The sequence below is a fragment of the Sus scrofa genome, chromosome 12, assembly GCF_054392235.1.
Source record: "Sus scrofa isolate SSC_HxYL_T2T_F1_AM1 chromosome 12, Sscrofa_HxYL_maternal_Yorkshire_Landrace_v2.0, whole genome shotgun sequence".
Classification (NCBI taxonomy): domain Eukaryota; kingdom Metazoa; phylum Chordata; class Mammalia; order Artiodactyla; family Suidae; genus Sus; species Sus scrofa.
In genome coordinates, this window is record NC_139394.1 from 19,055,679 (window position 1) to 19,078,964 (window position 23,286).

At 41.3% G+C, this 23,286-nt stretch overlaps 1 protein-coding gene across 22 annotated transcripts in view; it reads left to right on the forward strand.

Moving 5' to 3' along the window:
- Positions 1-23,172, forward strand: part of GPATCH8 (G-patch domain containing 8) — a 78,569-nt gene extending 55,397 nt beyond the window's left edge. For 9 of the 22 annotated variants that reach the window (XM_084984262.1, XM_084984257.1, XM_021066864.2 and 6 more), the window contains 3 exons: positions 791-934; positions 14,797-14,927; positions 18,305-23,172. In XM_084984262.1, coding sequence (XP_084840388.1) covers positions 791-934; positions 14,797-14,927; positions 18,305-22,205 — 4,176 coding nt within the window. In that variant the 3' untranslated portion in view covers positions 22,206-23,172. Of the gene's footprint in view, positions 1-790; positions 935-4,385; positions 4,423-13,576; positions 13,627-14,796; positions 14,928-18,304 lie in introns of all 22 variants that reach the window. The other 13 variants (XM_084984252.1, XM_084984255.1, XM_084984251.1 and 10 more) reach the window with 3 other exon arrangements.
- Positions 23,173-23,286: the final 114 nt, after the last annotated feature.

Consider the following 23,286-nt stretch of genomic DNA (forward strand, 5'->3'; position numbering starts at 1 on the left):
CTTCTCTGATTGCCCCTCTAGGGGTTTTATTTTTCTGTGGTTCCTGCAATGCAGTGAAAATTGTGGGGGGTTTTTGTTTTGATTTTTTTTTTTTTTTTTTTTTTTTTTGCTATTTCTTGGACACTCCCATGGCATATGGAGGTTCCCAGGCTAGGGGTTGAATCGGAGCTGCAGCCACCGGCCTATGCCAGAGCCACAGCAACGCAGGATCCGAACCGTGTCTGCAACCTACACCACAGCTCACGGCAACGCTGGATCGTTAACCCACTGAGCAAGGGCATGGACTGAACCTACAGCCTCATGGTTCCTAGTCGGATTCGTTAACCACTGCACCACGACAGGAACTCCTTGTTTTGATTTTTGCTGCACCCACAGCATTTTGAAATTCCTAGACCAGGAATCAAAACCGAGCCACAGCTACATCCAGAGCAACCACAGCAGTGACGATGCCAGATTCTTAACCCACTGAGCCATGAGGGAACTCCAGAAACTGCATTTTATATATTGAGTTGGTTGAGGTTTTTTTAGCCAGGAGTAGGAGTAGGGGATGCTGTAATATGTAGTCTACCACATTGCCAAAAGAGAAAGTAAAATTAAACCCTGAACGGCTGTTTATTTGAAGACAACTGTTACCATAACTACACACCAGTTACCCTACCAAATTGCTGCTTGTGCTCTACCTGGCTCTGACTAGTACCACTCAATGTTCTGAAAAGCCCTTTTTCTTTCTTAAGGTAAGACTGCTTTTCTACCAGGTTCATTTTTTTATTTTATTTTGTGGTTCTTACAGGATTATGTTGACAAAGAGAAGGCAATTGCCAAAGCATTGGAAGACCTCAGAGCCAACTTTTACTGTGAACTCTGTGATAAGCAATATCAGAAACATCAGGAATTTGACAACCATATCAACTCCTATGATCATGCACACAAGCAGGTGAGGAATAATTAACTGCTAACAAAAAAAAGAGATACTTATTTGTTGTTACGATCATTGAATTTTGTGAGTGTACTCCAAAAAATATGTTGACTCTGGTTTCTTATATCTGTCTGTCTTTATCTGAGGTCATCTGACTGGCTTGATTTTTTTTCAGTGACAGAAGTCTTGACATCCTTCCAAGATTTTATGTAGTGTGAAGAATTGTGAGCTTCATACGTCTTGCATAAAGTTTCTGGCTTTGAGTGGTTTCTAAATTTGTATTTAATGTGATAATTCAACTGAAGGTCACTGGGAACTTTGTTTCCCTCTTTCCCCCTTTCTAAACTTGGTAAACTTTGAATAGTTATCTCAGACTGTGGTTGTTCCATCTTCTGTATCTGAGAGTTCATGCTTTATTGATTATTTCTTATCAGTAAGTCATTTTGTTATTTGGTATGCCTTGGAAAATAGATAAATCTTGAGAAGGGAAATAAAAGTAGATGCTATTTTAACTTGAACAAAAAACTGGGAGTTCCCGTTGTGGCGCAGCAGAAATGAATCCGACTAGTGTTCATGAGGATATGGATTCAGTCCCTGGCCTTGCTCAGTGGATCAGGGATCCGGGGTTGCCGTGAGCTGTGGTGTAGGTCGAAGATACAGCTCGGATCCCTGGTGGCTGTGACTGTGGTATAGGCCAGCAGCTGAAGCTCTGATTTGACCCCTAGCCTGGGAACTTCCATATGCCCTGAAAAGCAAAAAAAGGGAAACAACAACAACAAAACCCTGATGCTGCATGTTGAAGAGCTTACTGAAAAATTATACCTTCTTCATGATCTTATTCTTCTTTCTTTAATTGATTTAGAAAAGAAACATGTTGTACCTAACCTGTTACTGGCATAAACAAGGTGGCAGTAATTCCCTTGGGGGATTTTAGAAGGAGAAAATGGATCTTTAAATCTATGGAACGCTTCTGGCTTATTAATGAATTTTGAGCCATTTGGTTTTAGATGACTTTAGGAAAACATGCTAAAAGTCTTTGGGGGTACAATTGTTTTTGTTTTTGTTTTAATTTGTAGGATTTATGAGCGTTGCTGGAATGCTTTCATAAGCTAGACCTGTTGAACCAGCCTTCGTTTTTTTTTTTAATCTTTGCTTCATCTTCCAACCAACCATAAGGTTTCAGTGCACATAAAGGGCAAGCTTTGACTAAGTTTTCTTTTACTAGCTCAGGAATAGTTTGTAAGCTGGTTGTGGTCTTAGACTTTTTGCAATAATCTCTTCCACATTTAACCACCCCTAACCAATTTAAGCTTCTTTCACTGATAGAGTTGTATTGAAGACAGCTTTTCGACTGTATACAGCTTTGGACATAGTTTTAATATATTGTCAACTTCATTTGATTTGAGGAAGAGAAATCCAGAGAACATATATATGGACAAAGTATATTGTCATTTACCTTACTACTTCAAAGAATCGTTTGTCAAGAAAGACAAATTCAGGAGTTCCCATTGTCGCTCAGTGATAATGAACACAACTGGTATCCATGAGGACGTGAGTTCAATCCCTGGCCTTGTTCAGTGGGTTAAGGATCTGGCGTTGTCGTGAGCTGTGGTGTAGGTCCCAGACTTGGCTTGGATCTGGTGGTGGTGTGGCTGTGGCATAGACTGGCAGCTGCAGCTTCAATTTGACCCCTGGCCTAGGAACCTCCATATGCCTCAGGTGCAGCCCTAAAAAGCAAAAAAAAAAAAAAGGAAAAGAAGTATTGCAAGTTCTCTTGTGGCACAGCAAGTTAAAAATCCGGCAGTGTCACTGCAGCAGCTTGGGTCAGTGCTGTGGCCCATGTTCAGTCCCTGGCCCAGGAACATCACATGCCACAGGCATGGGCAAAAACAAATTGTGTATGGTAAATTAAAGGACTCCTGATGAAACCTTAGGCGCCCAAAGGACATTTAGAAAGGTTTCTTTTTTAGTTGATGAGGTTTCTTTTTTAGTTTCTTTCTTTAAGAAAGAAACCAGGAATTCCCGTTGTGGCTCAGAGGGTTATGAACCTGACTGGTATCCATGATGATGCAGGTTCAACCCCTGACCTCGTTCAGTGGGTTAAGGATCCAGCGTTGCTGCAGGCTGCAGCTCGGATCATGTGTTGCTGTGACTGTGGTATAGGCCAACAGCTGCAGCTCGGATTCGACCCCTAGCTTGGGATTCCATATACTGCAGGTGCAGCCCTAAGAAGAAAAAGAAAAAAATAAATTAGACAAAGTGTGATTCAGGCTTGAATCATGTGTAAACTTGCTTTTTAAGGACAAAAGAATTCTGTCAAAGCAAAACAGTTTTACAAATTAAATCTGAGCAAAAAAAAAAAATTCACATTGGCAACATTAATGTGTTGGATGGTAATGTTTTAGTGATACTTGTCTCAACTTGGGAGTAGTAGAAATTCCTACAGCTCTAGTTCATTTGCTTTTGGTATTTATTCTCCTGTGTGCCTTGTGTTGACTCAGTTCTCTCACCGTTTTTCTCTATTCCAGTGGTTCTCCACTAGGGGAGATTTTATCCCTCAGGGGACACTTGGCAATCTCTGGAGACATTTTTGATGATCACAACTAGGGAGATGGTGCTAATGGCATCTAGAGAGTAGAGACCAAGGGTGCTGCTGAACATCCTGCAATTCACAGGAAAGCTCCTTGCAACACAGAATTATCTGGCCCAGAATATGTCAGTCAGTAGTGCTAAGGTTGAGAAACTCTATTCTCTTAGGACTTACTGAAAAACTTCCAAATATATGTGATATTGTGATATCATTTGACCTTTGGTACAAACAAATCACTGTCGCTTTAAGTCCCGTATTATGTTGTAAACCTTTATAATGTTCTTATTTATTTATGATCCCAAATATTCACTTATTACTCTTTTTTTAGGTTATCATCAAAATGAAAATACAAAATTAAGGATTTCTTATATTGAACTATCTTATCTGTTAATATAGAGTATATCTGCAATTCCCTGGTCTGGGAAGAAATCTTTACCTGGTATGATTAATGAATGCTTGTAAGCTTATTTCTTCACCTTGATCAAAAGCCCATCTTAGGTATTAAAGAACAGTTGTAGGAGGAGTTTGTTATTTTGTTTGTTTGTTGGTGGAATGTTCTTTATTTGGTTAAAATGCAGGCTTTTTCATCTTTCTTTATGCTATTCTCAATGCAAGTGGTAGAATCTCGAAACAAAATGCTATAAATTTAAAAAAAGCACAGTACTAAATTTTTTATAGTTCTACTTTCTCCTGCCCTTAGAATTTCTAAGGAGCCTTTAATTGACCTTGCAACAACACAGATAAATAACCCCTAAAAGAAGGAGGTAGGTCCTGTTTTTTCATTCCTCTTTGATGGCCATGAACTTACCGTACAAATGGACCTACCACTTTCCAAATTCATGCTCTAAAATCATAAAGACACCCTGTCTTGTCTTCCAGGAAGGCACACAGGATTATTATGAATCTGAGATAATAGGTAAGTACGTTCTACGCTGTATTAGTAATCCCTAGTTTACATCTTCCATCAAATTTTCACTATTAAAATTTTCCAGGGAAATAATCTGTTAGTGGTAAAGTAATATTGGAACCTGCCCTTATTAAGCACAAATAATCTCTCAGAAAGGAGCTATGTGGGTCACCCTCATTTGTGGTGATTTTTAACCCCCCCCCCCCCACTTTAGTGTTTTGTACCTCTCACTATTCACTAGTTTTTCTCAAGTTTTCCAAGATATTTTGTGAAAAGAGTCATTAATACACAAATATTAAGACCAAGCTTGATTTTCAAAGATGAAAAACTTGATTAGATATTTTGGGTCTTTTTTAGCAGATTATCCCTCTTTAAAAGTGATAATTTCATACATTTTGAGATCTCCAAGGGTAGGCCTTCCATTCTTCAAGAGATAACCCAAACTATGATACATTTTTATGTAAGTTCTCATGTGCCCGAGTGCTCAATAAACATTAGTATTCATCTTCTACCTTTGTTGGCTTAGTTATAAGTTGAAGTTTACTTTGAAACTAAACATTTTTCCATCTCTACCTTCTTGCCTCTTTAATTATTTTGCATATCTTTTTTTTTAAAAAACATATCTGCTGATGGATATGGCAATGGAAACCATTTCTTTAGCTTTTCAGGGTTTAAATTTCAAAGAATATTTTCTTTCCCAGAAGGAAATTTGTAGTAGCACAATAATAGTGTCTTATTTTAACAGTTTTGGTTTTGTTTTTTGCTTTCTTAATGCCTTGTTACCTACATAGTATTCTTCCAGTTTTACTCTTTCATTTGTGCCACTGAGGCGCCCTCCTCACCAGCCTCTAGTACATAAACTAGAATCACAAATTGTCCCGCAGATGTACAGTTGACCCTTCAACAACATGGAGGTTAAGGGTGTTGCCACTCCATGCAGTCGAAAACCTATGTGTAATTTACAGTTGGCCCTCCATATCTGAGGTTCTTCCCAATCTGTGGTTCTATATCTATGGATTTAGCCAACCCTGGATTGTATGGTACTGTGGTATTTACTATTGAAAAAGAAAAAATCCACGCTATCAGTGAATATGCACAGTTCATACCCATGTTACTCAAGGGTCAGCTGAATTTTGTCTTCCCTTTGTGATGTTAGTTTTTTTCTCCTTTAATTTCAGTTGGTTCTCAATTTTTTAAATATAATTCGGGCTTGAATTATCTTGAAAAATTGAAATATCTAAGAATATTGGGTCTGCATTCACCATATCATTTGGCTAAAGCTGAATAGTTGCCTTCCCTTTAGAAAGGTACATGCTCATTTTCCAATTAGTTACGGTTTCCACTTCATCTTTTTTCTCACATTAACTTGTGTGACTCATTACATTACCTGCCAAACTCCTCCAAACATTTGAGTTTGTGACCGAGGTCTCTACCTTTCCCTCCTCTCCACACAGGTTCCCACAGATTCTGGTTGACAGTAGGGAAGTAGCATAGTGAAAAGCTACCTTCTTAATCCTCCTTACTGTTGGGCGTAGCTTCTTTGCAATTTCAAAACCATCTGTGGTAGTCTGATCCGGTTACTCTAAAGCAACTTTGAAATTCCTTCAACTTGTAGAAAGAATCGACATCTCCATCAGAGGAAAGAATGCTTTCAGCATGCTTCTTCTTTCTGCTAAAATACCTTCAGTACGAAAACTCCTGTACTTTTGGACGTTTTTTTTAAAAAAAGACTGAAGTCTCAGTTAATAACAAGTCTGTTTCCGCTGTAAAAGTAGTGATTTCCTGAGCTTTGTAAGTGACTAAACAAAAACAAATTAAGCCCATAGCAGCCATTAGTGACTTCTCTATTTTGAATTGTGCAGAATAGAATCTATCACTACATGATTTGGTTAACTTTGTCTAAACTGTTGCTTTCTGACAGCATTGCTTAGTCTTAGTTGACTAGTTTAGTACTAGTGTATTACCAAGAAACAGAAATGTTCAGAGTTTTCCTCATTACTCAAAAATGAAATAGGTTCTGAACTGAAGTATTTTCTGAGAAATTCTTTGGTGATGAAAGGAGTGATCATTTTTGGTCTTCACATGGACCTCATTTATGAAGTTTGGAGTAATTTCCATTTGAAGTTTTACTATTTATTGGTCAGAATTTTGCCTCTAAGGGTATTTTTTTGCATTTGATCTTCTCCATGCTTGGCACATACGGCATCAGGACAGTAAGCAGATCAAAATCAGTTGAACCTGGAGTTCATATTATGGCTCAGTGGTAGCAGACCCGACTAGCATCCATGAGGATGAAGGTTCAATCCCTGGCCTCAGTGGGTTAAGGATCCGGCGTTGCTGTGGCTGTGGTACAGGCTGGCAGCCGCAGCTCTGATTCATCCCCTAGCTTGGGAACTTCCATTTGCCGCAGGTATGGCCCTAAAAAGAAAAAAACAAAAAAACAGTTGAACCTCTGGCAAGCCACTGCACATTTGAGGAAATGCAGCTTGATTCCTTTTTCAATGCTATTTCAAAGGGGCTGGGTAAGGGGGAATGGAACATAGAAGTTAAAAAAAAGAAGTAAAAAGTCAAGAATAATGAGAAAAGCTAATTCTAAGGCTAAAATTAAAAAAAAAAAACAAAACCCTTCTAGGAAATGAAACCATTAAGATCAAATACCACTGAGGATATCCCATCAGTGCTGTATATTTAGGGTATTTTAGAATGTTTATCCTTAGAAAACCATAAATTGGTTGTTTTAAAGTTGTAAAATAGGTTAGGAAAATCATAAAGTATTTGTGAATCCCAAAGCTTCATAAATGTTGACTTAAATAGCACATTTCGCTTCTGAAGAGACTGTGCTTTGAGAACCAAAGCAAGCATGAAGAGGAATGTATCTCAGAACTTAGGGATATCGGGAGTTCCTGTCGTGGCTCAGTGGAAACAAATCTGACTAATATCCATGAGGACCCAGGTTTGATCCCTGGTCTTGCTCAGTGGATTAAGGATATGGCATTGCCTTGAGCTGTGGTGTAGGTCGCAGACAAGCGGCATGGATCTGGCGTTGCTGTGGCGGTGGACTAAAAAAAAAAAAAAAAACAACTTAGGCGTATTGTAGTTTTATCTTAGTAACCTGTAGCAGAGGTGAAAATTTAGATTCAGTGCTGTTTTGTACCATTTCGTATGCCATTTTCTTTGGGACTGTTTTGCCTAGTAAAAGAATTGACATCATTTGGCCAGTCTTCCAAAAATTGAACATATTTTAAGCCTTTTCACCTGTTAAAGTTCCCACCACCTCTGCTTTTGTTGAGAGTAGACCCCTTCTTACACCCCACTGTCACAAGTAGTTAACCTTGGAAAACTCCACATCTGTTTAGGGAAGCTGCTTGCCTCTGTGAGCAGGAGTAACCCTGAACAGACTCTTGGAAGCTAAGGTTGTGGGTAAACCCCTTGCTCTTTTACTCTGTTTTACTAACTCTGTTCCTCATCTTAGCACACAACCTCAAAATGAATAAAATTGATTCTACCTTATTTATGTTCTCCGGTTTTCAACCTGTGTTCTGTCTCTGTACACATATACTCATCACAGTGATGCATGGTTGGAGATTCTGGGATGAGGCTGCAGGTTCTAGTATAGTCTGAAAAGTTAAAGCAACCTAAGGAGTAAGTTTGTAAGCAACAATATTGAAAAGAGAGCTCTGAATTAAGATGCTGCTGTTCTATTTGCTTTGGGTCTAAGCAGCTCTTACGAATTATGCTCCTTCAGATTATATATATAGGGTAGATCTTTGCCTCCAGATATGATCTAGAGGATTATGTAGATATACTTAAAACTCGTTATGCACAATGGTATGCCATTTCACACCTGCTCAGATGGCTAAAATTAAAAAGACACAATAAGTGTTGGAGAAGATACAGAGAAATTGGAACTCTCCTACACTGCTAATAAGGGCTGTAAAATGGTACAGCTCCTCTGGAAAACAGTTTGACAGTTCCTCAAGATGTTAAATATAGAGCTAGCATATGACCAGTGTATACTCAAAAGAGAAATGAAAATACATTCACCCAAAAACTTGTACGCAATTGTTCATAGCAGCATTATTCATAATTCATTATTCTTAAGAGCCAAAAAATGGAAACAACCACAATATCCATCAACTGATGGAAAAATAAAATACGGTACAGAAGTTCCCATTGTGGCACAGTGGAAGCAAATCCAACTAGGAACCATGAAGTTTCAGGTTCCATCCCTGCCCTCGCTCAGTGGTTTAAGGATCTGGTGTTGTTGTGAGCAATGGTGTAGGTCACAGACGAGGCTCAGATCCTGTGTTGGTATGGCTGTCACATAGTCTGGCAGCTTATAGCTCTGATTGGACCCCTAGCCTGGGAACCTCCATATACTGTGGGTGCGGCCCGAAAAAGCAAGATAAATAAATAAAATCGTTGAGATTCTCCCTTAAAATTAAAAAGTAAAATGAAACATGGTATATCCTTGCAATGGAATGTTATTCAACAATAAAACGGAATGACTTACTGATAAATACAACATGCAAGAATCTTGAAAATATGCTGAGTGGAAGAATCCAGTCACAAAAGACCTCATGTTGTATGATTTTATTTATATGAAAAGTCCGGAATTAAAAAATCTATAGAGAATATAGTTTTAAGTTTCCAGGGACTGGGTAGAAAGAAGCAATGGGGAGTGAATGCTAATGGGTATGAATTTTCCTTTGTGGGTGATGGAAATATTTTAAAATTTGGTAATGCTGATAATTGTGCAACTCTGGGAATATGCTAAACCCACTAAATTTTACACTTTAAGTGGGTAAATGTTATGTTTTATGAATTACGTATCAATAAAATGATTTTTTAAAACTTCATTATCCAATTTAAATTTTGGTAGTGGTGATGATAACTTTGTGTGTGTGTGTGAAAGAGAGAGAAAGAGACCTTAAAGCAGGTATACACCTGATGTTATTGAAGAACATACCATATTTTTAAGGACTTGTGCTGAATTTCTGAACATAAAGCAGATGTTACACAGTGATTTTATGACGTTAATTTGATATTTGCCAAATGGTATTAATAGTCATTGTGTGTCAGAACAATTGGGTACAAATGGTAAGTATGGTCATAAACGACTAATTAATACTATTGTTACCTAGCCAAAGGAATGTGTACTTCTCTTTTTCCCTCTGATTTTTTCAATATCTGTAATCAGCATTAGTATTTAGTTTTCTGTTCTCAGACATTTGTTTTTCGCTTTTACTGAGTAAAATTTACTTTTATCATTTACCGATAATGCATGTGTTAAAAAAAGAATTTATACGTAAATCCAGTGACTTGGATTTCCTTAACTGTTCAGCTATAACCTTTTTTCCCCGGAGTAGTTTCCTATGAAGGCTTTCTGTGTCCTGTACTGGCCTTTTCCCTCCCTCACCACGTGGTGATGTCCTGGATAGTCTCATCCAGAGGCATCAAACACTGAGACTTGAATCGGGTAACCGGTACGACTACTCCAGTTTGGGAAAGGAGAAGAGTTCCTCATTAATGTGATGTCATTGGAGAGAGGCAAGAAACAGTGGGGAAAAGAGGCCGTGGATTTAGGGTATGCAGGATTGTTGACATGAGGAAAGGGGGTGGTTGAGGTTCAAAAAATGGATTATGTTTTGGCAGAAAGACAGATTGAATTGCAAACATCCAGCACTTCTTTTTTCTTTTTTTTGTCTTTTTGTCTTTTCTAGGGCCGCACCCGCAGCATATGGAAGTTCCCAGGTTAGGGGTCAAATCGGAGCTGCAGCCACTAGCCTACACCACAGCCACAGCAACGCCAGATCTGAGCCGAGTCTGCGACATACACCATAGCTTACTGCAACGCCGGATCCTTCACTGAGCAAGGCGAGGGATTGAACCCGAAACCTCATGATTCCTAGTCGGATTCGTTTCTGCTGTACCACAACAGGAACTCCCATTTCTTTCTTTTTTTTTTTTTTTTTTTTTTTTTGTCCTTTTTGGCCACCCCACAGCATATGGAGCTCCTGGGCCAGGGATTATATCTGAACCACAGTTGCAAACTACGCCACGACCGTGGCCATGTGCCAGGAGGGATTGAACCTGGGTCCTGGTCCTGCAGAGACACCACTGATCCCATTGTACCACAGCAGAAACTCCCGTCTACCACTTCTTACTGTTTTCCATCTCTGTGCATAACCAATAAATAATACATAAAAGTATGTGTTCCCTCTCCCAACAACTCATTTTAAAACTGAAACTGGTTTGATCAATGTTTATTGAGCATCTCTTTTGTGCCATAGAAAATGGTGTATACATTGTGGAGTTAGTTATAAAGGAAGACTAAGAATAGTCTCTGTCCTGGGAGAGTGGAGTTGCTATCTGGTGAAAGAAATCACAGATGATCTCTGACCCTGAAGAGACAGAATCAGGTTTCTCTTTAGAATTGAGTAATTATTAAAACATAAAATTTTTAGGGGCAGTAGGAAATACTCTTTGCCTGTTTTCTGATGTCTGTAATTCCCTTCATGGAAACAATGGTTTTATTCTTTAAATTGCAATAGTAGATTTAAAATACTTGAGAAATACAGTAGATTTATTCCTAGATAGAGTATACTCATCAAATATAAACTTATAGCATCAAATTTTGTTGTGATTCAAGAGAGAAGCAAAGTATCAAAAGAACCAAAAAAGAAAATTATTAGACTTAGATCCTTATTGTCTTTTGTTGATAGGGAAAACTGTACGGAAGTATCCACCTCATTCATTCCCAGCTCAGAGTGCCACTCCTTGCTATGGTAACTCCACATTATTGATAATGTGGGCAAATTTACTTACCCCTATTAAAAATCCTGTAAAATTGCCAGGTTCTTGTTTCCTTGGCTTAATTTGTTCAGAGGTCTATAGTGGAGCAGTGCTGTTCAGTTAGTTGTAAAAACTAGAATGTCATTTGTATTTGAAGTGGTCTTTAGCCCAAAGAGTCATAGTTTCGTGGATGAGTATTTCAAGTGTTGGGTGATTCGTTAAGTTCTTCCCTCTACTGGTCTTTTTGGGGAAATTTAATGGAAACCCTGGCTATCATGTGATTGAAAGTTGGTAAGAAATTATGTACTCTGCCACAAATGTATACTTTTTTGAAACGTGCTGTTGGTTTTTCAGGAAAACAGGATCTTCAAACTCTTTCATTATGAATGGAATGTGGTCTCCTTTCCCTTGAATCAAATATTTTCCAGTTAAAAATGTGATATGTGGCTTAAATTTTCACTAATAAGCATTAATATTTCAATAAATAAGCAAATCTGTTAGCAGCTCTTCAGAAAGCATACCTTAAAATTTTCAGAGATAAGAACGTAGCAGTTTTGGAGTCAGCTTAAATTAATCATTTAGGATCCATTAATCACTAGATCTGTTCTGATTAGACTGTGTGCCAGTTTAGAATCTAAGTTGAATTTGGATGTATAGTATGGAATTTGCCCAGCCTCTGAAAAATCTGTGCTTTCTGGTCTCCTTACCTGAACTCTGTCTCTTCTCTGATGGGCGGGTATGTTGTCCCCTCTATTCTTGCCATGAAAAAGCTATCTAAAGTTGAGTTTCTCTTTAGAATTTAAGTAGAAAGTAAAAGTACAAGTCAGATTTTCATAAGGCTATTTGTTGGCAAAAGAGCCAAGTTTGGTAGCCTTTTGGAATAAATAGGCAACTTTGGAAAATCTGACTCTGAATTAGGGCCTTGTACCTTTCTAAAAATTACTTTTTAGATTGGAAGTTGAAAAGTTTCTGGTCAGTATGTTTCTTGCCATTGGCCCAGTTCCATTCAGAAATAAGGGACCTAAATTTTTAGGCTTTTTGATTCTCTATAAAGAATGAAACTTCCTTACTATATGAGAGTAATAGGTTAGAATTCTGGGGTTCCCAGTTCTATTTCTGAGACCCCAGACTTGACTATAAACTTTATAAAGGTGATATAAGAGTGTTTGCTACACCTGTATAATACCAGGATTTAAACTTGTTTATTTATTCATTCCATTTCCTCCCTATGTCTAGGTATATTGTGGTAGGAATTTGAGTAGAGTGTCTTAAGGATGATGTGGATATAGTTCTAACCCTTCAACTTCAAAATTGTACCAGGTGACTGCTGAATGATTGATTGGAAGTCATTGACTTAGCCTGGAGACTAAAATGCTCATTCTTTTAGGCAGTGTCCTGTAGTTACAAATAACTCCTAAGAGTTTAAGAGGGATAGGAATGACTGGGCATGGGGAGATTTTCTGGGCTAATGAGATGGCTACAGATAAAAACAACAGAAATGAGGAAAACATATTCTATTTAAATCTTGGCTGGAGAGCGTGTTAAGTGTTTAGGGCAGGAAGAAACTAGGTTTGTGGCCCAAAATAATTATAATACAGTCCTGATATGTACTTTTTCTCTGCCCCATTCCCCTCAAAAGGAAGAATTAGAATTCATATTTATTTAAAATAGTTTGTCCTCTATCTTGAAGTGGTTTTTATAAAAATCTTAATTCTGGGCAGCCAGCCTCAGTAAAAACAGTTTTGCCAGCTGTTGTTTACTTGAACGTTCCCAAAATAAAGGTAAATGAAAAGACCAGGAGTTCCCGTTGTGACTCAGTAGGTTAGGACTCCGACATAGTGTCTATGAGGATTGTGGATTTGATCCCTGGCCTTGCTCAGTGGGTTAAGGATCCAGCATTGCTGCAAGCTGCAGCATGGGTTGCAGATGCAACTCAAATCTGGTTTTGCCATGGCTGTGGCATAGGCCTGCAGCTGGAGCTCTGATTTGACCCTTAGCTGGGAAACTTCCATATGCCGCAGATGCGGCTGTAAAAAGCGGAAAAAAGAATGAATATAAGACTAACAGCTTTTCAATAGCAGTTTCCTAAAGTTCTGTAACCATTTTTCCTGAAGGAGAGGAGATAGTTCCGTTTATCTAGAAGGGATTATTGCTATGTCACTCTGTGTGTATGTACACATATGTGTGTTGTACAGATGCTTGCCTTCTCCCCAATCCCTTTAGAGGTGATGGCTTTGTCCCTGATTGTTCGGTATAATAGTTTGCAGATTCACTAAGAGAGCTTGTGTAGTAATGCTTGCTTTATTTTTTTCTCTTCCACTCTTGTTTTATTTTTTACTTTTTTTTCTTTGTGATGTGACATTTTCAGCTGATGTATTGAAAGCAAATCCTTCTAATTTGGAAGCCCAGATCACAAGAGTGAGTTTTTCTACTAGTGTCTATAGCTGTATATCTTTTTTTGTGTGTGTCTTTCCACTCTTTCCCCGTCCCAATTCAAAAATATTCAAAACACATTTCATAAATATTAGATAAGAAAATTCCTCTGTCTGTTGAACATCATGCCTTTCCACAAAGCAATGTCCACTTTATATTGGGTCGAATTCCTTTTCCCAATGCTGTTACAAAGCATAGGCTGATATATGTATTTTGTTTTGGCTTGTTTGCTTTTTATATTATCTAATATGTTGAAGATAATTTTAGTTCTGTCTTCATTGCAGATAGATATGTCTGGACTCTTGTCACTAATGTGTCATAACACTGTTAATTTTTGGTTGTTGTTGTTTTGGTTTGGTTTCGTTTTAAGGAAAATTATATACTAGCATTTTGAGAATAAAAGACCCATTCTCTTATCAGGATTTTAAGTAATAAATTCTTTGACTTATCTCTGTTCTCCCATCTCATTCCCTGGATGTTCCTTGAAGGAATGAAAAGCCACACATATTACTCTTAATTTCAGCAGACTGACCAGATGAAAGTGATCAGACTGGTGAGCTCTGAACATGCAGGCATTGGAAGACTGTTTGATTAGTTAACAGGAAAACTATTCATGCTGAAAAGAATAGCACCTTTCTGTGGTGAAATAAAAATATGCTTTCTGTTAGTTCTGATTCACATAACCTCCCCATGTAAGCTGTACATTGCTTTTTAAGATCTTACACCTGGGTAATTTTCTGTACTAGCTTAACCCCTTTCTGTTCTCTTTGGCTTGTGTTATTAAAATTTAACTCATGTTCTATTTGTCTAGTTTTACATCCTGGAAGAGCAGGTGATTAAAAAGTCCCTTTTCTTTCCTCCTTGTGTTCTAAAATTTGCTTATTGCTTCTGAAATTATTTAATTTTGCCCAATAAAGCATATGGTATGCTGTCCTAATTAGGAATGCAGATACTCCAAATGTTTTACCCAGAGTAATCAGCTGTTGGTTTCATTTACCTAGACTTTTATTTTCAATTACCGTAAGAGTATAACAGTATATTCTACACTCACGCTATAACCATTGATTAAGGGGGAATATTCTGAAGGCCTTGCTTTCAGGATCCCCAAGTTATTCTAAATCACCCACCTTCTTTTCCTTTCTTTTGTTACCCCAGAGATTGAAAGATCTCAAGCAAAGAGAGTTCGCTCGAAATGTCTCTTCAAGATCTCGCAAGGATGAGAAGAAACAGGAGAAAGCCTTACGGCGGCTCCATGAGTTGGCAGAACAAAGAAAACAAGCTGAATGGTAAGAATATTTTCTCTCTGAGGGTTCTACAAATAATTATAATTCTTAAGATTTAAGATTATAGCTTTAAGTTTATTGTTTGAGATTTAAGAATTAATCTTTTTTAAAAAATAGGAGTTCCTGCTGTGGCACAGTTGGTTAAGACCCGGTGTTGTCTCTGTGGTATCTTGGGTTGCTGCTGAGGTGGGGGTTTGATCCCAGCAAAACTTGAGATAAAATTCACATATAATCCTTAAGTTTTTGTGGGGTTTTTGTTTGTTTTTGGTTTTGTTTTGTCTTTTTAGGGCCACATGGAGGTTCCCGGGCTAGGGGTTGAATCAGAGCTACAGCTGCCACAGCCACAGCAACGCAGGATCCGAGCCACGTCTGTGACCTACACCACAGCTCATGGCAACACCAGATCCTTAACCCACTGAGTGAGGCCAGGGATCAAACCTGCATCCTCATGGATAATAGTCAGATTCATTTCTGCTGTGCCACAGCAGGAGCTCCAGATTCCTGCCTTCTTGATTGTTGTTACTAATGTTTCTTCGTGGTTCTTGATAATAAATTCAGGGCTGATATTTAGCCGTAGGTGGGATTTACCCCACCTAGGGCTGAATTTCCAAGCACATAGACTTTGGGGACCCAGTCTTTGAGTGTCTGAGAGCTCATAAGGTATGTGCCTCAATCCAAAGTACTTAGGTCCCTGTGTTTGTCTTTAATGGCTGGCCGGGAACAAAGGAGGAGCTTGTTAGAGATGGGAAGAGAAACTATATTTGTGGCTTTTAAAAGTTTACAGCCAAACTGAGGCCAGAGTTTCCAAGTTCCTGAACTTTCTAGGTTTTTGTCTCTAGATCCTTTTTTTACTTACTGTGTTTTAGAGGAAGAAGGAAGGAAGAAAACACATAGTATAAGTTTTGAAACAGAATTAACCTATGAGCTGTAATGTTGTGTTAAACTGCCTATAAAGTACTTCCGATTCCTTCTTTGGCAGTTCATTTTTAAAAATTTGTTTTAAGTTTTATTGAAGTATGTATGGTTGATTTCAAGGTTGTGATAATTTCTGCTGTACAACACAGTGATTCAGTCATACGTATTACACATATCCATTCTCTTTCAGATTATTTTCCCAAATAGATTGTCACAGAATATTGAGTTGAGTTCTCTGTGCTATACAGCAGGTCCACGTTGGCCAGTCATTCTATATACCTCACTGTGAATATGCCAATCCCAAACCCTTTTGGCATTTCTTTATATAGTAAACACATAGCCTCTTGGACTTGTTGCAAGGGTTCCTCCTTTAAAAGTATATACCAGCCCACTTTCTAGTTCAGGACATTTTTTTTTTTTTTTTTTTTGTCTTTTGTCTTTTTTTTGTTGTTGTTGTTACTATTGCTATTTCTTGGGCCGCTCCCGCAGCATATGGAGGTTCCCAGGCTAGGGGTTGAATCGCAGCTGCAGCCACCGGCCTACGCCAGAGCCACAGCAACGCAGGATCTGAGCCGCGTCTGCAACCTACACCACATCTCACGGCAACGCTGGATCGTTAACCCACTGAGCAAGGCCAGGGACGGAACCCGCAACCTCATGGTTCCTAGTCGGATTCATTAACTACTGCACCACGACGGGAACTCCAGGACATATTTTAATACATGTTTTTCTCCAGTGGTGGCTTTTAGTTCTCAGTCTTAGAAATCAATCGTTAAGAGTTGACCAAGTTATCTCTTGGGAGAATAAAAGAAGATTTTGACCCATTATCGGATATTTCATTTCTTAGGGAGTAATACGTGACTCCATAGTATTATTGAAGTAGCATGGCAAAGATTAAGCACAAGATGAAAATTAATTCCCTTTTATTCAACTTGAGAGTTTCTTTGCTATGAGGTAGGTTTTTGTAACACAGCGAGAGTATCTCTTGCTACCCAAATCTGTTGGCTTCCATCTTCCAATAAGAGGAGTTCAGATAGTAAAGGGATATCTGAATATATTTGGTCCCTGAGTTTAGAACACTTAGTAGCTAGGGTTCAGATTAAAAAGGACTTCATCCAAATAATTGGCTGGAGAGATAATCTGTATAGTCCACACACTACAAATTTCAGACATGACAAGAATTTATCTCTCTCTGTCTCTCTTTTGGTGTGCATATGTCTTTTTAATGATAGGAGTTTAAAACACTGGCTTTGAGGCTCCTCGGTGTTCCCGTTTTCAAAGCTGAGAAAGTACTTGGTAGAATTATGATCATTGTGTGGAATGCCCAGAAAGTATCACAGAACCAAAGTAAATGTTTGAGTGTGGTGCCAGGAGAGTTGCAGAGACTCTTAGTTTCTATAACAGACATACTAACCACAGACCATCATAAAGTAGTACAGTGGAGGTTTCTGACTAAGCTCAACTCAAGGAATATGCATATTTTAAAAATTGAAATTTGAAAGCACCAAGGAAAAGTTGTTTTGTTTTTTGTTTTTTAGCTGAATGAAATACAGTTGATCCTTGAAGAACATGGAGTTTAGGGGTGCCAGTGCCCCAGCCCCCCTGCACATTCACACATACACAGAGTCAAAAATCTGTCTATGACTTTATAGTCATCCTTCTGTATCTGCGATTCCACATTCACAGATTCAACCAACTGCAGATTGTGTAATATGTATTGAAAAAAATCTGCATATAAGTAGGCGCGTGAAGTTCAGATTTGCACACCTGTATGGTTCAAGGGTGAGTTTGCAGCCTTGTGAATAGATGTTCAACCATATGTTTGATAACACACTGATGGTTAGGATGATACAATAAGAAATGAGAATAGATACAAGACAGGTGGACTGTACCAGATGGTAATGACAGTGTGTTTGAATTGTGAGGTAAATCTCATTTTTATATTTCAGATAGCTTAGGAAGAAATAGCAGTAACTGGCTTTCTCTGGGAATGTAGCTTGGTAGATTAACAGTATGAGACTTGCCCAAACCTCACTTCCTAGCGCAGGTCTGGGAATGACCACCACTCAGACCTGCCTGTGGTGAATGGTGAAACATAAGAGATAAGTGTTTGATAAGAAGTGTGATGGAGTTGCCGTCATGGTGCAATGGAAACGAATCCGACTAGGAACCGTGAGGTTGCAGGTTTGATCCCTGGCCTTGCTCAGTGGGTTAAGGATCCGGCGTTGCTGTGAGCTGTGGGGTAGGTCGCAGACACGGCTCGGATCTGATGTTGCTGTGGCTCTGGCGTAGGCTGGCAGCAACAGCTCCGATTAGACCCCTAGCCTGGGAACCTCCATATGCCTCGGGTGCAGCCCTAAAAGGACAAAAGACCAAGAAAAAATTAAAAAACAAGAAGTATGAAATGTACCCCTAAACTTGTTTTTTGTTGTTGTTGTTTTTCATTTTTCTAAACCATTGTGTAGTGCACCTGGAAGTGGTCCCATGTTCAGACCAACCACAGTGGCTGTAGATGAAGAAGGTGGAGATGATGATAAAGATGAATCAGCAACAAACAGTGGCACAAGTGCCACTGCCACTTGTGGCCTGGGATCTGAATTCTCCACAGATAGAGGAGGCCCTTTCACTGCAGTACAAATCACTAATACTCCTGGACTGTCGCAGGCTCCCGGGTTAGCCTCTCAGGGTGTCAGTTTTGGCATTAAGAATAATCTGGGGACCCCATTGCAAAAATTGGGAGTGTCATTTTCCTTTGCCAAGAAGGCTCCTGTCAAACTTGAATCAATAGCATCGGTTTTCAAGGACCACGCAGAGGAAGGGACCTCGGAAGACGGAACAAAAGCTGATGAGAAGAGTTCTGACCAAGGACTGCAGAAGGTGGGAGATTCTGATGGAAACAGCAATCTCGATGGTAAAAAAGAGGATGAAGACCCTCAGGATGGAGGGTCCCTTGCCTCAACGTTATCTAAATTAAAAAGAATGAAGCGAGAAGAAGGAGCTGGAGCTACAGAGCCGGAGTATTACCACTACATCCCCCCAGCACACTGCAAAGTCAAACCTAATTTTCCTTTCCTACTCTTCATGAGAGCCAGTGAACAAATGGAAGGTGACAGTAGTACACACCCAAAGAATGCCCTAGAGAGCAAAAAAAGTAGTTCTCCCAAACCTAAAGGCTGTATCAAGGTGGCAGCAAGCCAAGGAGCAGAAAAGACAGTTAGTGAAGTCTCCGAGCAGCAGATGGAAACTAGTGTGGCTGAGCCCTCGGAGCCTGGAAGCAAATCTGAGACAAAGAAGTCTTCAGGAGGGGATGCAAGTGAGCACAGTCTAGAGAGTCAGAAGGATGCAGAGATCCAAATATGTGAGTCTAACCCACCTAAAGAAACCTCTCAGGCCTCTCCAGCACGGAAAGATAGCCAGGAGGGACCCAAACATCCTACTGGTCCCTTCTTTCCAGTTTTGAGCAAAGATGAAAGCACTGCCCTCCAGTGGCCATCAGAACTATTAATTTTCACGAAGGCAGAACCCTCCATTTCATACAGTTGTAATCCTTTGTACTTTGACTTTAAGCTTTCAAGGAACAAAGATGCCAGAGCTAAAGGGACAGAAAAGCCAAAGGATATAGGAGGCTCCTCAAAGGACCATCTCCAAGATCTTGATCTGGGTGAGCCAAATAAAGGCAAGGAGGAGGGAGAGAATGTAGACCATTCTTCAGGAGGCAAAATGGATGCACCTGCTTCAGGGTCTGCTTGTAGCGGCCTGAATAAGCAGGAGCCTGGGGGTAGCCATCGGTCAGAGACAGGAGACACAGGGAGAAGCCTTCCTAGCAAGAAAGAACGATCTGGGAGGTCCCACCGACACAAAAAGAAGAAGAAGCACAAAAAATCCAGCAAACACAAACGGAAACACAAGACTGACCCAGAAGAGAAAAGCTCTAAGGCAGAGTCTGGGGAGAAGTCTAAGAAGCGCAAGAAACGAAAACGAAAGAAGAATAAGTCGTCAGCTCCAGCAGATTCTGAACGGGGCCCCAAACCAGAACCCCCGGGTAGTGGTAGCCCTGCGCCACCAAGAAGACGACGGCGAGCTCAAGATGATTCCCAGCGGAGATCCCTCCCTGCTGAAGAAGGGAGCAGTGGCAAGAAGGATGAAGGTGGAGGCGGTAACAGCTCCCAAGATCATGGTGGGAGGAAACACAAAGGTGAACCTCCAACTTCATCCTGCCAGCGAAGAGCTAGCACCAAACGGAGCAGCCGATCCAGCCATCGAAGTCGACCCAGTAGTGGAGATGAGGATAGTGATGATGCTTCATCACGCCGGCTGCACCAGAAGTCTCCATCGCAGTACAGTGAGGAGGAGGAGGAAGAGGAGGAGGAGGAGGAGGAGTCCGGCAGTGAGCATTCCCGAAGCCGCTCCCGGTCTGGCCGGCACCATTCCTCCCGCCGTTCCTCCCGCCGTTCTTACTCGAGTAGCTCAGACGCTTCTTCAGACCAGAGCTGCTATAGTAGACAGCACAGTTACTCTGATGACAGCTATAGTGACTATAGTGACCGGTCACGAAGGCACTCCAAGCGCTCCCACGACTCTGATGACTCAGACTATGCCAGTTCCAAGCACCGGTCCAAACGACACAAATATTCATCTTCTGATGATGACTATAGCATCAGCTGCAGCCAGTCCCGAAGCCGGTCTCGGAGTCATACCAGGGAGCGCTCAAGGTCTAGGGGTCACAGCCGCAGCAGCAGTTGTAGTCGCAGCCGGAGCAAACGGCGAAGCCGCAGCACCACAGCCCACAGCTGGCAGCGGAGCCGGAGCTATAGCCGGGACCGCAGCCGCAGTACCCGGAGCCCCTCCCAGAGATCAGGCTCCAGGAAGGGATCATGGGGTCATGAGAGCCCCGAGGAGAGGCGTTCTGGTCGTCGAGACTTCATTCGCTCTAAAATCTACCGTTCCCAGTCTCCCCACTATTTCCGATCAGGCCGAGGAGAAGGTCCCGGGGAGAAGAAGAAAGAAGATGGCAGAGGAGATGAAAGTAAAGGGATAGGTGCACCCTCACAGAACAGCAGTGTTGGTGTAGGACGAGGCTCAGAGGGTGACTGCAGCCCTGAAGACAAGAACTCTGTCACCGCCAAACTGCTGCTGGAGAAGATCCAGTCCAGGAAAGTGGAGAGGAAACCCAGTGTGAGTGAGGAGGTGCTGGCCACCCCTAATAAAGCCGGGCTCAAGCTCAAGGACCCCCCCCAAGGTTATTTTGGGCCCAAGCTTCCCCCTTCTCTTGGCAGTAAGCCTGTCCTTCCACTGATAGGGAAGCTCCCAGCGACCCGAAAGCCCAACACCAAGAAATGTGAAGAGTCTGGCTTAGAAAGAGGGGAAGAGCAAGAACAGTCAGAGACAGAAGAAGGGCCTCCGGGGAATAGTGATGCCCCATTTGGACATCAGTTCCCCTCAGAGGAAACAGCTGGCCCCTTGTCAGACCCACCCCTGGAAGAGCCAAAGTCAGAAGAGGCTACTGCTGATCACCCTGTGGCTCCTCTAGGCACCCCAGTGCACTCTGACTGCTATCCTGGGGACCCAACCATCCCCCATAACTACCTCCCTGACCCCAGTGACGGGGACACGCTTGAGTCCCTGGATAGTGGCAGTCAACCAGGCCCTGTGGAATCCAGCTTGCTGCCTATAGCGTCAGACCTTGAGCACTTCCCCAGTTATGCACCTCCCAGTGGGGAGCCTAGTATTGAGTCAGCCGATGGGGCTGAGGATGCTTCCCTAGCCCCCCTGGAAAGCCAGCCCATCACCTTCACTCCTGAGGAGATGGAGAAGTATAGCAAACTCCAGCAGGCTGCACAGCAACACATCCAGCAGCAGCTTCTGGCCAAGCAAGTAAAGGCCTTTCCAGCCTCGGCTGCCCTGGCTCCAGCCACTCCAGCCCTGCAACCCATCCACATTCAGCAGCCAGCCACAGCCTCTGCCACCTCCATCACAACTGTTCAGCATGCCATCCTACAGCATCATGCTGCAGCAGCTGCTGCTGCCATTGGCATTCACCCCCACCCTCATCCCCAGCCACTTGCCCAAGTGCATCATATTCCCCAGCCCCACCTGACCCCCATTTCCTTGTCCCACCTTACTCATTCAATCATCCCTGGCCACCCTGCCACCTTTCTCGCTAGCCATCCCATCCACATCATCCCCGCCTCAGCAATCCATCCCGGGCCCTTCACCTTCCACCCTGTTCCACATGCTGCCCTCTACCCTACCCTGCTTGCCCCACGGCCTGCTGCAGCAGCCGCCACTGCCCTCCACCTCCACCCGCTGCTTCACCCCATCTTCTCAGGTCAGGACCTGCAGCACCCCCCCAGCCATGGCACATGAGTTGGGGCACAGGAGCTCAGGCGGGGCCAAGGAAGGTGACCCATAAATCTTCCCTTGGGGTGTTGAGCCATTAATACCAGCAAGTAGAAGCTGGGCTGGGCAGTGTCAGACAGCCAAAGAATTGGATTTTGGCTAACAGGGGTGGTTTTAGGTTTGAGGTTTGCTTTGGGCTTACTATCAGGGATTCTTTTCCCCTGTTCCCCTTTTCGGTTTGTCCCTCTCCCTCTCTCGTGTTTCTAAGCTAGGAAACACCAGTAAGTGCTACTACCCACCCCTCTGCAACATCTCCAGACTGTCGAGTTTAGATACTCCCTTCCTCCCTCTACTTTTTAATCCTCTGCACTTCCGTCTATAAATTTTAAAGCATTTTCCTCCTCTCTGGCTGGCGGGTTGTCCATCTGGTCCTGCCTCTCTCAGTGTCTTTGACCTTGGTGACCTTATTTATCCCGGGTAAGGTGGAAAGGGAGTCTGACCTGGAACCGATGCCACTCAGGCTGTCATTCGATCCACTTCCCACACAAACAGAGCCACAAACGTGGCACTGTTGTCCTAGCGTCCCTCATCCCAGAAGAGACATCTGCATATCTCAGAAAAGAAGATCCTATCATGGATAGAAGCTGTGTGGAACATAGAGTCACCCATGTGCGTCCCCAAAGAGGAGCTCATGTGTCTGAAGGGTGTATTTTCTTCTGTCATGTTGATGTTTCCTTCTTAATTTATAGGATTTTTTAATGTAAAAAAATTGCACTGAACTCTATAAACGTAAATGCTGCTTTTTGTAGCTCATATAAAAAAGGTTCCATATTTGTAGTATACTGCAATAATATTTTTTACATCCAGCTCTTTAAGTGATCTTTGTTCTGGTGGCTTTGTGTAAATATGTTTGCCCTAGTTGAATTAAGAAACTTTAAAGGTTATAAAATGAAAACAAAAAATAAAGTATTTGTTTTCTGCTAGATGCAAAAAACGACTAAGCATGTATATTTTATCAAGCTCATATATTTTTTGAAGTTACAAACTATAAAAATGTTAAAACAAAGGAACATTGTTTAACATTTTTTTGTTGTTGTTGAGACAAAAT